The sequence below is a fragment of the Caretta caretta genome, chromosome 2 (assembly GCF_965140235.1).
Source record: "Caretta caretta isolate rCarCar2 chromosome 2, rCarCar1.hap1, whole genome shotgun sequence".
Classification (NCBI taxonomy): Eukaryota; Metazoa; Chordata; order Testudines; family Cheloniidae; genus Caretta; species Caretta caretta.
Window position 1 is genome coordinate 148,054,256 of NC_134207.1, and position 14,413 is coordinate 148,068,668.

Consider the following 14,413-nt stretch of genomic DNA (forward strand, 5'->3'; position numbering starts at 1 on the left):
TTGCCATCCTTTCCTATACCACTGCTGACATTTCATTTGTTCCTGATATACAATCAGAAGGAATTCTTTGATGTATTTAGCCCCATTGAGCATAAACTGAGAATTTCATTGATAACTTTAGCTTCCCTTACCAATAGTCTGCATTTCCTTACTGTGAATCCGTACTCATTGCTATTTTCTTCTTAATTTGTTAAATATTACATTTATTTTTATTGCTGCTTTCACTCCCCCCCCCCCCCTTTATCAGAAACCTTCCTCTGTGATTGCAGAAGGGGGGCAGGGGGTTGGAACTATATTCTTTCATTTATCTGCATGCACTCTAACTGCCCTTCATTGTGTTAAGGACAACTGTATTGCCTAGTGCATGAATTACATCCACCGAATTGCCACAGCTCTCCCTATGATATGAGGAGAGATGCATCTGGCTAGAAGGAAAAAAAGAAAAACCAATTATTTTTGTGCTCAGTTATGTGGGTTGTACAAGGATAGGAACACAATCATCTATTCTTGCTGTAGGGATTTCTAGCATTCTGGCAACATATATGACAATGCAGTACACAATGTAGAATCTTACTGATGAGCAAACAGATTTCAAGATAAGCCCTTCATTAAGAATATAAACTATGTACAGAAATACGATACAACTTCCTACTGTTCTCTAGCTGCAGCCTGTGACTGCCCTGTCCTGGGCTCCTTTGTTTCTCTGTCCCAGCACGAAGCACCTCACAAGAACAGAGAAGTTGCATAAAGAGCATACAGGACATGTGGCATCTTGACGTTTCCTGGAGAACTTACACTGAAACATACCTTCCCTTGTTTAGAGACCTTTCTAAAATTTCCTGACTGAACTAAGACACAGTTTAATTTAACTAAAAGAATAATAAATACAATAGCTAATTTAACAAGCCTCCATGTTGCTTTAACACAATATTAGTATGTCCTGATCAGTCTCTTAAGGCATTTCAGCAGTCTTCCTGATCTGCTGTATTGCAACACCCCCACTTTACTCCTGGAGAAATTCTGCACCACTGTGTGATGCAGAATTTTGCAGAAATTAATGCTGTGCATACAGAATTTCCTTTCCCACCCCACAGAAATGGGCTGCAGAGATGTTGGCAGCTACTAGGGGCCACTGGACCCGGCACAGCCCAGCTCGCAAATAGAAGAAAAGGCCAGTGGGTGGGGAGGGAACTGGAGGGTTCCCAGCAGCTGCAGTTCCCAGCACACCCTGAAGGAAGGAGGCAGCAGCACGCAGGAAACTCCGTGCAAGCCCGGCACTCAGCATCAGGCTCTTTCTCCCTCTGGATCCCTGGGCTCTGGGGAGGTAGAGGGTGTGACTGTCTGGGCTGGGGGGGCCATGGCTGAGGAGGAAGGGGGTGTGACTGTCTGGGCCAGGGGGCGCCTACAGCTGGGGTCTGTGAGGGAGGGGATGTCAGTGTCTGGGCCAGGGCTCTGGGCTGTGTGCGTGTGTGTCTGGGCTGGGTAGGCCATGGCTCGGCTCTGGGAGGGAGGGATGAGCATGTCTGGCCCCTCGGTTGGGCTCTGGGGGAAGAGGCAGCAGAGAAACAGGAACTAGGCTGTCATAGAGGTTTCTTTAACTTTCTACTCCTGGGGGAATTTGTATGTGTCTCTGTATTGTTACAAACATACTTACTGACAGGTATTTTGAAATAAATTACCAAAATAATTGAAATTGGCATGATTATATGGTGTTATTTTGACAAATAAAATTTGCAGAATTTTAAAATGTTGTGTGGAGAATTTTTAATTTTTTGGCACAGAATCCCCCCAGGAGTACTTTTATGCAAGTCCTTGTGTAACAGACTGTTCACTCTCAGAGTCATTAGCAGGCATTATTAGGCGAATTATTTTCAACTTGCATGCCTTCTGTCACTTCACTTGTCTCTGCCAAATTCTCAGGTATCTTAAGCAGATGCTTAAAATTTCTTCATAAGATTTTGCCTTCCTCTGTCATCACCAAATATGAAGAAGGTGACTTCTTTGACATATAGCACGTGATGTTTTTATCATATTCATAAGTATGTTCCAGATCATCAGGGAGTGTACTGGCAGATGGAGTATATGCTTTTGAGTGTGTCATTACTAAGTGGTATCCAGGCTGAAATTCTAGGGTCACATCATACTTCTGTATTTTCAAAAGCAGTCACTATGTATCCTGGATGGTGCTTCTCCACATCCCTTTTTGTGTATTGCAATCAGCGATTTGTTATTAGTTTCTGCTTTGAAGCTACGATCAAAGAGAAAGTTGTGAAATCTTGTAAATCCATATGCTAGATCTAATGTCTCTTTTTCAATTTGTGCGTACATCTTCTCTGCAGATATCATAACCCGTGAGCATACCAAACTGGAAACCAAGCACTTCCATAACATTGTAATAGTACTGTTCCCAGCCTTCCTTTCATGGCAACTTTGGAAAGTTTAATATCTTTCACTGGATCAAAAAATTGCAGCACTGGAGCCGATGGCAATATGCGCTTTAAATAATTTAACTCCCTTTCATACTCTGGCATCCATGCTCATTTGGTGACCTTGTGAAGGAACTGTCTTAGGTAAATTTTGTGAATTGTATTGATAGGTATGAACTTACTGACATAACTTAACATGCCTAGCAGCCTTTGAATTCTTTTTTTAAAATCTTCACGTCTTGGCATTTTAACTAATGCCTGAGGTTATGTCTACACTTCAAGTTGGGGGTATAATTCCCAGCTCAGAGAGACATTCTTAGCCTGAGATGCTAGTCAGGTACTCTTGGTCTGTCCTGCTGCTCATGCCACTATTTTTGGCATGCTAATTTGATCAGAGTTAGTACAATTTCCTCAAGTTGGAAATTACACTTCTCGGTCAAACTACAAACATACCCAAAATCTTTGATTCATCGGGCAAGATTCCCTATGGATGGGTCACTACAAAAACTAATTTTCCCCTGATGATACTCACACCTTCTTGTCAACTGTTTGAAATGGACCACCTTGTTTACACTGGCCTCATTAGCACTACAAAAGTGATTTCCACCCCTTCTTGTCATCTGTTGAGAATAGCCCACTTCCACCTTAATTGAATTGGCTCGTTAGCACTGACCCACCACTTAGTAAGGCAACTTCCATCTTTTCATATGCTGTGTATTTATACCTCCCTACTGTATGTTCCATTCCATGGATCTAATGAAGTGGGTTTTAGCGCATGAAAAGCTTATGCCCAAATAATTTGGTTAGTCTCTAAGGTGCCACAAGGACTCCTTGTTGTTTTTCCTGTGAAGTCAGTCTCTCTTCCAAGTATGTTATTTCTGTTTGAAATTGACATTTGACCTTATTGAGTTTAAGGCTATTAGCTCTCACAATTTCCAGTACTCTACTCAGTTGTTCCTGATGTTCAATAGCAGTGCTGCCCAAAAGTAATGTCAGCTATGTTCACTTTTACTCTCACTAGACCCTCTAGCATCTGGCGTGTTGTATGATGAAATGCTTCTGGAGCAAAATATATCCTGAAAGCAGTTTTAGGAAGCTATATCTTCTGCTAACTGGTGTGTTGAAACTGCAGATCTTGAAGCTCTTTGTGTCCAAAGGGATCCACCAAAATCCTGCCAATGCTAAAGAATTTGGCTCCGCCATCTCAGACAATACTTCACTTCTTGTAGGCAAGTGGAAATGTTCTCTTTTTATGTTTTTTAAACTCCTTTGGGTCCATTCACAAGCGTAATCCCTCTCTTTTTCTCTACAATTACTAAGGAGTCTTCTGACTCCTGTTAATGAGACCAAGATCTCACACACGTGTGGCCCAAGACTGGATGCTTGCCTCTGTGCATCACCATAACCTTGTTTTATCATTTTCCCTTTGTATTTAAGTGTCAGTATGCACTTTCCCAACACTAGAATTTTTCCTCCATTATAGTCTTTCACAGACATTTTGACTTTTCCACTTTTATGTGCTCCTTACCACTATTTCAGTTTCTATTATTACATTTACCGGTACCCTAGTATCTATCTTGTATGTCACATATGTGCCATTTGTGCACACATTTTAATTAGCCAATCTTTTGAGTTTTCAGCTTCTTCCATTATTGAGCTTAAGAACATCTCTTCCTCTTCACTTGAGGAATTCCTATCATCTGCACTTACTATGTGCGCTTTTTAGCATAATGGTTGGGTTTAGTACAGTTTGTACATACTTGCCTGAATGCAGGACATTTCCTACACTCATACTGATTGTCACATTGCTGGCACTGTTTCCTGCTTTCCAAGTTTCCATCCTTGAGTGATTTAAGTTCTGTGAACTTTTCCCTTGCTGATTTAGCTATGGTAGCCAGTCATATGCTTTGTGACTTTCTCTAGACTTTTTATTTGACTACTGTCAGATCCACCTCCCTTAGTAACCATTCATGATTTTTATATTGCTACACCCTAGGAAAATCTGGTCTTTGAGTCTTTTAATATTATATATTCAGAGGATTGATATTTTAGTTTTAAGTTTGTGATAAACTCATCTATTGTTTCCTCTTCATTCTGTGTTCTCATCCTGAACATCTCTCATAAGTAACATTTTTTTCTAGGAACATTATTTCATTATTTCTGCAAAGCTTTCCTAGTTTTCCCTACCACCATCTTTACTGAATACCTTGTATACATCTAGCACTCACCTGCCTGCCACTGCTGAGAGTAGACCAATTTTTTGCTCACCCTCCAGTTTATTTGTTTCTGTGGCTTTCATATACACTTCAAATTGCTGTTTGAACATCTTCCAGACATAGTCAGCATTTCCCCTGATTCTCAGAGCTGATGGGGGAGTTGCTTGAAGTGGCACAGGCTGTGACGGGTTGGATCACAGAAACACCCTTTGGGACTGCCATCTGATGTGCCTAGACTACCTCTGAGCCTGTTTTCCCTGGAAGCTTGGAACTTCACTGCCTTGCCTGGTTTGAGCCAGACATGCTTGACTGCTGCAAACACAGATCCAAGTCTGAACCACATCCCCCACAAGCTGCAGGCTTAACTGAAAACAGCTTAAGAAGTACTCCTTTCTCCAGCACTCAGATACCCAACTCCCAATGGGGTCCAAACCCCAAATAAAACTGTTTTACCCTGTATAAAGGATAAACTCATAAATTGTCCACCCTCTGTAACACTGACAGAGAGATATGCACAGCTGTTTGCCCCCCCTCCCTCCCCAGGTATTAACACTTACTCTGGGTTAATTAATAAGTAAAAAGTGATTTTATTAACTACAAAAAGTAGGATTTAAGTGGTTCCAAGTAATAACAGACAAAACAAAGTGAATTACCAAGCAAAATAAAATAAAACACGCAAGTCTAAGCCTAATACAGTAAGAAAACTGAATACAGATAAAAGCTCACCCTCAGAGATGTTTCAATAAGCTTCTCTCACAGACTGGATGCCTTCCTAGTCTGGGCACAAACCTTTCCCTGATACAGTCCTTGTTCCAGCTCAGGTGGTAGGTAGGGGATTTTTCATGACTGCAGCCCCCTTTGTTCTGTTCCACCCCTTATATATCTTTTACACAAGGGGGAATCCTTTGTCCCTCTCTGGGTTCCCATCATTCCTTCTAAATTGAAAAGCACCAGGTTAAAGATGGATATCAGTTCAGGTGACATGATCACATGTCACTATAAGGCTTCATTACCCACTTGCCAGCACACACGCATACAGGAAGTTTTAAAAGTAAACAGAGCCATCTACAGTCAGTTGTCCTAATTGATGGGAGCCATCAAGATTCCAAATCACCATTAATGGCCCACACTTTGCAAAATTACAATAGGACCTCAGAGTTATATTTCTAGTTTCAGATACAAGAGTGATACATTTATACAAATAGGATGACCACACTCAGTAGATTATAAGCTTTGTAATGATACCTTACAAGAGACCTTTTGCATGAAGCATATTCCAGTTACATTATATTCACACTTATTAGTATATTTTCATAAAATCATATGGAGTGCAACGTCACACAGGATCTTGAGCCACCATTTCAATGTTACGTCTCTTGCTGGGTCTTCCAGCACTCCATGCCTTCCACTTCTGATATCATGTGGAATCTTATTGACAAGAAGACTGGTTTCAAGATAACCTCTCTATTAAGAAGGTAAATTACATACAGAAATAAGATAACAAAATTTCCTTCTATTCTCTAGCTCCAGCCTGCAACTGTCCTGTTCTGGGTTCCATTGTTTCTTTCTCCCAGTATTCTTTCTCACAGGAAAACAAACAGGCTGCATAAAAGGAAGTGTGGCATTTCTGTTTCCTGGAAGACTTTTCTCTAGCACACAGGTCAGAAGTGTAGCAGGTGATGTTCCAGAGGGAATCCTGAGGACAAGAGCCAAGGAGTGGTGACATCTGGCAACTCTGTTCGGTAAAATGGTTGGGTACAGGCCAAATGTAGCCATCAAGCCTGCCCTAAATGCTACTTTGATCTTAATGAGGACACAGTTTGTTAGTTTCTCCTGTATGTCTGGAGTGCTCCTTATCAGCTGGAAGGATAGAGTGCTACGTCTGTCTGGGTGGGTTGGAACATCACTCAGAGAGCAGTATGAGAAGTTACTTACTGTGTACAGTAACTCGAGTTCTTCGAGATATGTTGTCCGTATGCACATTACACTACTGGTGCACATGTGCCCACTTGTGCTTGAGTTCTGAGTTTTTAGCTAGCAGTATCCATACAGCATGCATGTGCCCTGCAGAGCTGTTCATGCTGTGCACTGAGAGCACATAGGGCAGAGCATGCCAGCCACCTTCAGTATTCTATCAACTGTAGAGGCCCACCATTTTTTTTTAATGGGACTCCAAGGTAGAGAGGATAGAATGTGCATATGGACAACACATCTTGAAGAACTTCAGCGGGTTCAGATGGAATTCCATAATCACACTTGGTAAGAAATATGGATTTGTTCTTAAAGATACCTTGTCCAGGTAGAAGACTGTGTAGAATCATCCATCAGTGTCTGAATCTCTCCTAACCTCCTTGCTGAGATTATCGCCACCAAAAATGGGGTTTTCAGAGACAAGTACAAAAGAGAACACATAGCCATCAGTTCAAAGGGAGGGCCTAGGAGCATCAAAAGAGCTGGCTGAGATCTCATTAAAAGGTTGGTTCTTTGATAGGTGGAAACACTCTTATTAAGCTCTTTAGAAATGTTATGACCATCAGGTGCAAGAAGAGGCTTGTGGCGGAATAGGCTCTCCTGCCAAATAAATCTAGCCTCTTCAGCTTCTTTTGTTTTGGTGTCACTCTATTCTGTCTTGCCTTCTCATTGGCCTCCATTACAACCAAGGACAAAGGGCTGGGGTGGATGTAAAAACTCTCCTCCCGACCTGTTGTGGAATACCAGTTTTTAAGACACTCTCCCTATGCATATGGTTATTGGGAGGAAGGAAAGAGATAACTGATGGGCTGTGAGCACATCTACCAGCTGGAGGTAGCAAGGGAGAGTGGAAAGGAGCCCCAGATGCTGTACTCCACTTGGAGGGCTAGCATTTAGAGAAGGAGCTTCGCAAAACCCTCTGCAACACAGGAATATACAGCCTAGACTAGATATAGACTAGAATACAGCCTGACATAATAGCTCTGAAAAATGTGAACTCGCCCATCTCAATGGATGTTCTTCTCCTCCCCAACTCCCAAAGACTAGCCATCTCTGTTGTGCCAAAACAGTTTTCAATATAGTTTCACTATGCATGTGGATTTTAGAGCATTTTGAAAATTAATAGCTTATGTTGTGAGTGAGGGGCATAAACTTTACCACAAAAACTGCACCACAGTCCCTGCTGTGCTAAACCAATTTTCAAGACACTCTCCCTATACATGTAGATTTTAGAGCACTCTGATTATTAAAATTAGCTCCTTATTTTTGGGGAGAAAGAGGTGGGGACAGCTGTATTTGAGGAACTTCTTGACCAAATGACCAAAACTTGTACCACTAACTATTTCTGGTCCTCATGTGGCACAGCAATAGCATGGGGGATGGTATTTTAACAGAGTTGAAAAGGTCTACAAAAATTCCACCCTTTGGGTTACAGTATGAGTTTTATGTTTGTTGTAGTGTATGCACTGCTTGATTTATCTATAACAGTTTCTGGGAAATAATAATACAGAGTTCCTATATAATACTTTTCATTACTAGATATTCAGACAACCTTATTCAAGGAACTACAGCTCTTTGAGAGGTGAAATTGATAGGCGTAATCTCTTGCTTTGTGTAGATTGTGCAAATGATTGTAGAAAGTTGAAAGTTCCATTCTATATTTATTTTTATGATACACATAAGTTACAGCTTTGAGTGAGGACAGTAACCTGGCACTATATTAATCAATGTGGATTTTATACCAGTCCTTAGAATAGGACTCTCCATTAAGAGTATCCTTCCTTATGCACAGCAACATGCTGGTGTTGATGAGTCACAGCTATTTGCTTTTCTTTGATCACACTCACTCCCATTGTTCAGGAAATGAGTGAGAAGCATGAGTCATGATTACCTCATCCTAATACTACTGCTTCCTAAAGTCTGTATCTTCTCTCTATTTAATAAATAATCTTTTTATTGATTATATTTGTACTCTAAAATCTGAGTATGCATGTGGATTTTACAGCACTTTGAGATATCAGCTCTTAAACCAGCATCTTTGCTTTCAGGGATAGACTTCCATAAGGAGTACCTACAGAATGCAGACAAAGAACAATTAACGTGCACACCACGAAATTTCTCAGACAGCTGCCAAGGGTAGGCCTTGAACTCATAGTACAAAGGTGCTGCTCAGGTACAATGGCCACAGAATGTCACCTTGAGCCACCCACTTACTATGATAGCGCACTGCTTACAAAAACTTTGCCTTGCAACACAGCCCCAGTCTTGCTGCAAATGTCTCTCTCTGAACAACTTGGTTCAAGTTACATTGTAAAACTAACACTTACCCTGAATAACTTTTAAAAGAGCAGTAAGTCTTGGACACTAGCTGTAATCAACTCTGAGCAGTTGGTATCAGTTTGGGGAGAATTAGAGCCATTGTGTATACCCCAGGCGTGCATGAAAAATGTAATAAGAACCATCAAATGTTTATGTCCCAGGATTTTTTTTTAATGGAGAAGGAGGGGGAACCCCTTACTCAAACAACTTCAAACTTGGGCTACTAATCCTACCTGGATTTCCAGGAGACACAGCATAAGTATGATGATTTTAGAGCTCTTAGAAAAAAAAATCAGCTGTTAAACAGTAAACTAATCTGATCTTTAATTACTGTGGTACCACTGGGCCACTATAATGATTACAAACTAATAGGGCATGTCTACACTGCATCTGGGAGTGAGCCTCCCATCCCAGGTATGCAGACTTGTACTAGTGGGGCTTGTGCTAGAATTCTAAAAATAGCTGTGTAACTATTGTGGCTAAGACTAGAGCTCAGACTCTGAAGCCAGAGTAGGGCTTGAGAGCCCGAGCTGCACTATCAAAGCAGTGTCTACACTGCTATTTTTAGAGCACTAGCACAAGTCTGTGGACCCAAGGTAGGAGGCTCGCACCCAGATGCAGTATAGAAATGTCCATAGGCAGGGTTCCAGGGACCACAAACACTAAAATGCTTTAGCCATACCATTACTATTTAATGGTGTCACTACATTGCGTACTCAGAGACAAATACAACAGGATGAGAGTGGGAAAAGTACTTATGTGCCTAATTTGCGTGTCATTTGAACGTGAGCTAAAAAACTTTTGTTTTCCCATCAGCTACAGTGCAAACAGGAACATGATTTGTACTGTATTCCCTATCACATTGCCCCCATGATAGTTACAGACACAATGCTTAGTTGTTTCCCCACACAATCCATGCACAAAGCACATTACAATTGTTTACAAAACCAGACAGAAAACATGGCAATGAAAAAATATTTCCAAACTATGGACCACATTATGGTGTTATTGGAGGAAAAAAGCAAACTTCTGAAATCTGTAGAAGACTATAACTTTAAAAGAGGAGCAGGAAGAGCTGATATATGGCTCTATTAGGAGCATGCCACATTTGTTTTATGGTCTAAGACACTCACTGGGAATATAAAACCTATGAAAACTTAATCCACATTTCTCTGGACTCCCTTAGCTGCACATTGTGAGATTATAGAAGAACATGGGCCAGCCTTAGCTCTTAGGGGCTTGGATTCTGCACTGGGCCTCTGGGAGCTGTGTGGGAATATACTGGGTGACCCACATCCTCCATGACAAGCATCCTCATGTTGTCATTCATGGTCTAAAGCTCCACAACAATGCTGCCTATATTCTGCCTCAGAACCAGCAAGATGTCTTCCATCTGCATTGTGGATGAGCCTACCAGAAGCAGTGGTCTAGGCTACAACACAGCTAACTAACACAGCTTCAGGCATGCATCTTAATGAGCATTAGAGGGCTTTTCAGTCATGATAAGCTAACTCAATTTACTTAGCACACCCTCTTTGCTCATCAGAACAGAATCATTGGGTAAGATTCACTTCTGTGCAAAGAGTCAGCACAAGGCCTATGTACCACTTCAGTCCTATTTTGAGGGCTAAAGTGAGACTTCAGTGGGAATCCTTGTGCTCACCATCTGCACAAGGGTGAGTTTCACTGAGAGAGTGCAAGAAAAGGAATACTCTATTTCCCATCATATCTAACCAACAACTCCAGTTTTGGGGTGCGGGTTTAAGTATAAAACTACCTTATTTTTCAGTCTATATATCTGATTATTTCAGCAGGTGCTCAGCACCACTGAAAAAATCAGACCACTTCTTTATTATTTGTATCACCATCATGTCTAAGACCCAGTCATCAGCCAGGACCCATTGTACTAAGAAAAGTACAAACACAAACAAAAAGATGGTCCCTGCCCCAAAGAGCTTAAGTACCAAAACATGATCATGGTCTCAATTTGAAAATTTTGGCCTACATTTATAGTACTCTCCTAGGTATGAGACTGATATTTCTTTACGGGACATCATACCAATCAAATACACTTGCTTTGTGTAGCTGGACATGTAATGTTCATTTTAGGACAAGATATCATAATGTACACGTCCATTCATAAGATCACAGCAGTAGTAACATAAAGTTGCAGATTATAGTAGAATTAGATACCAGAAAAAACAAAAACATTTTGTAATTACCCAACAGTTTAATTATTACTACTGCAATATGAAATACAAAGAGATAGAGAGGAGCTCTATAGAAAGGATGGACTAATGCAGAGGAGAAAGCTGTGGCCATATGAGTAAAGCTTATAAATAAATGTAATCTTCATCATGAAGATGAGAATCACTATGATCAGAAAGTCTGTGATTGGATACAGTCGTTAGAAGTGGGCAGGAAATATGTAACAGAGATATCAAACAAATGTAATATATTCTTCTGCCTGTCTTGTTAAATCCCTGCCAGCTGAGAAACAGCTGGAGAAAATTTCTGACATAAAAAGTTGTTGTGGGCACATCATTTGCAAAATATCAAAACAAAAACTGGTCAGTAATTCTTAAAACACAGCAATTATTATTAATTCTATAAAGGTTATAAATAACCTGATTAGGTCAATTAATCCATGATGGCTTTGAAGTCTTTACAAAGAGCTGGCTCTGTCACTGTCTTCAGAAGCTGCATAGTAGCCTTTGGGATTTTCTTGAATAGCTGCAATTCACCTACAAAGACATTGCAAAAATAAATCACTGTTCAGAGAAATTAACAATCAAAGTATTTGCTAAAATGCTGATATGGTAGAATAAAGTTAACAGTTGATTTTCAGGAAACAAATGTTTCTGTTATTACATTGAAAAGTTATCAGCAAACCTACAAGATACTGGCAAGAAATGCTGTTCTCATTCATTTTACTTTGGGAAAACATTACTGAATAAATAAATTTGAAGTTTTCCTTCCACACACTTGTGAAAACTACCTACACTGTGTCTCAGAATTTCAGCCTGTAAGGCCATGTATTGAATAACTAGGTACACCAGGGAAAGTGAAAGAGACAATGTCAACTTGAAAAGCTTTATTTTAGAATCTTTCCCTTTACTAATTTATTTGCTTATGCTTTTTATTTTGTCCCTAATGTTGTTGTTTGGCACGCAAATTTTCCCAGGCTGGAGTCTGAGACCCACACAAATGCCATCCTAGTATGTATGAGCAGTTTGCCCCATGAAATTGTGCCTAAAGAATGTTGTGGTCTAGACAGCTGTTTCTGCTGCTGTGGTTCCTTGGAAGAAGAGATACTGCTACCTGGAAATTCACCGCTGGTGTTGAAACCCACTGGAACTAAGCTAGGTTCTTATCTCCCTTAGGAAAGAAGAAGGAAAACTATATAATGCAATAAGCAGTTTGGAAATGAAGACAATTGATAAGGGAAGGGAAAATATCAATGAACAGTTTACTGTCAATAGGGGTAAGGACAAAATGAGGAAATGTTTGAAATATATCAGGAACAAATTAAATCCTATGTCTATTACTAGACAGACATGGTAAAGCTGTCAATAGTGATTCAGGAAGGTAGAAGTGTTCCACAAATATTTGTTTTGTATTTGGAAAGAAGATGGATGATGAATTTATATCTTACAGAGACAAGAAGTATTTTTTCCAATGGTAAGTGTAGGTAGGATGTTAAACAGCAACTACTAAGATTAGATATGTTTAACTCTGCAGGTTAACTGGATAACTTGCACTGAAAAGGTGTTTTTCTGCCCTTCTTCTTTAAACTATCTGAAAATCTCTCAGAGCCATTGATATTGACATTTAACAAATTTTGAAATATTGGGAAAGTTCCAGAAGACTGGGGAAAAAACTGGTTTTGTGCTAATACTTAAAAATAGCAAATGGGCAACTATAGGTCAGTTTTCTTGATCCTGAGCCCAGGGAAAATCATGGAAAGGATGATAACATAATTAGAATCGTAGAATATCAGGGTTGGAAGGGACCTCAGGAGGTCATCTAGTCCAACCCCCTGCTCAAAGCAGGACCAGTCCCCAATTTTTGCCCCATATGGCCCCCTCAAGGATTGAACTCACAACCCTGGGTTTAGCAGGCCAATGCTCAAACCACTGAGCTATCCCTCCCCCCCGAATCATAGACTATCAGGGTTGGAAGGGACCTCAGGAGGTCATCTAGTCCAACCCCCTGCTCAAAGCAGGACCAATCCCCAATTTTTTCCCCAGATCCCTAAATAGCCCCTTCAAGGATTGAACTCACAACCCTGGGTTTAGCAGGCCAATGCTCAAACCACTGAGCTATCCCCCCCATTAATGTCTATCAACATGACTTTATGGAAAGAAGCGTTTATCAAACTAAAGTATCTGTGTTGATATATATACTTAGACTTCTATCTGGCATTTGATGTAGTACTACACAACATTTTGATTAAAATATTAGCGCTACATAAAATCAATGCAGTAAATTTAAATGGATTAAAACTTGGTAACTGATCTCAAAAGAGTAATTCTGTATGTGAAATCGTCATTAAATAGGGAATTTAAAGTGGGGTCCTGCAAGGATCAGTTGTTGATCCAGTGCTACTGAAATATCTTTATCAACTATCTGGACAAAAAATCTTACATTACTGATGGCAAAGTTTACAGATGACACATATATTAGATTAATAAATTCCAAGGCCAGAAGGGACCACTGTGATCATCTACTCTGACCTCCTGTATAACATATGCCATAGAGCTCCCCCGCAAATAATTCCTTTTGTACTAGGCATATTTAAAAAATATCCAATCTTGATTTAAAAATTGACAGTGATGTAGAATGCACCATGACCCTTGGTAAGTTATTCTAATGGTTAATTACCCTCACTGTATTCCTTATTTTCAGTTAATGTGTCTAGACATATTCAATTTCAAGCCACTGGATCTCGTTATACCTTTGCCTGCTAGGCTGAAGGGCCCATTATAAAATATTTCTTCCCCATATAGGTATTTATCGGTTGTGATCAAATAACTCCTTGGCCTTCCTCTTCTCTTTGTTAAGCTAAATAGATTGAATTCCTTGAGTCTATCACTCTAAGGTGTTTTCTAATCCTTTTATTATTCTCATGGCTCTTCTCTGAAATCTCTCCAATTTATCGTCTTTCCTGAATTGTGAACACCAGAAATGGACACATTATTCCAGCAGCATACTAGTGCCAGATACAGAGGTAAAATAATGTCTTTACTTATATTCGAGACTCCCCTGTTTATGCTCCCAAGCATTTCATTAGCCCTTTAAACCATAGCGTCACACTGGGAACTCATGTTCAGCTGATTATCCACCATGACCCCCAAATCTTTTTAAGAAGCACTGCTTCCCAGGATAGAACTCCCATCTTTTAAATATGTCCTACGTTCTTTGTTCCTAGATTTATACACTTACATTTAGCCATATTAAAGCCGATATTGCTTGCTTGTG

General features: G+C 40.1%; 1 protein-coding gene across 1 annotated transcript in view; it reads right to left on the reverse strand.

Moving 5' to 3' along the window:
* Positions 1–5,244: 5,244 nt before the first annotated feature.
* Positions 5,245–14,413, reverse strand: part of TERT (telomerase reverse transcriptase) — a 141,495-nt gene continuing 132,326 nt past the window's right edge. The window contains exon 16 of the mRNA XM_048839493.2: positions 5,245–11,676. Within this exon, the coding sequence (XP_048695450.2) occupies positions 11,573–11,676 (104 nt within the window). The 3' untranslated portion in view covers positions 5,245–11,572. The remainder of the gene's footprint in view (positions 11,677–14,413) is intronic.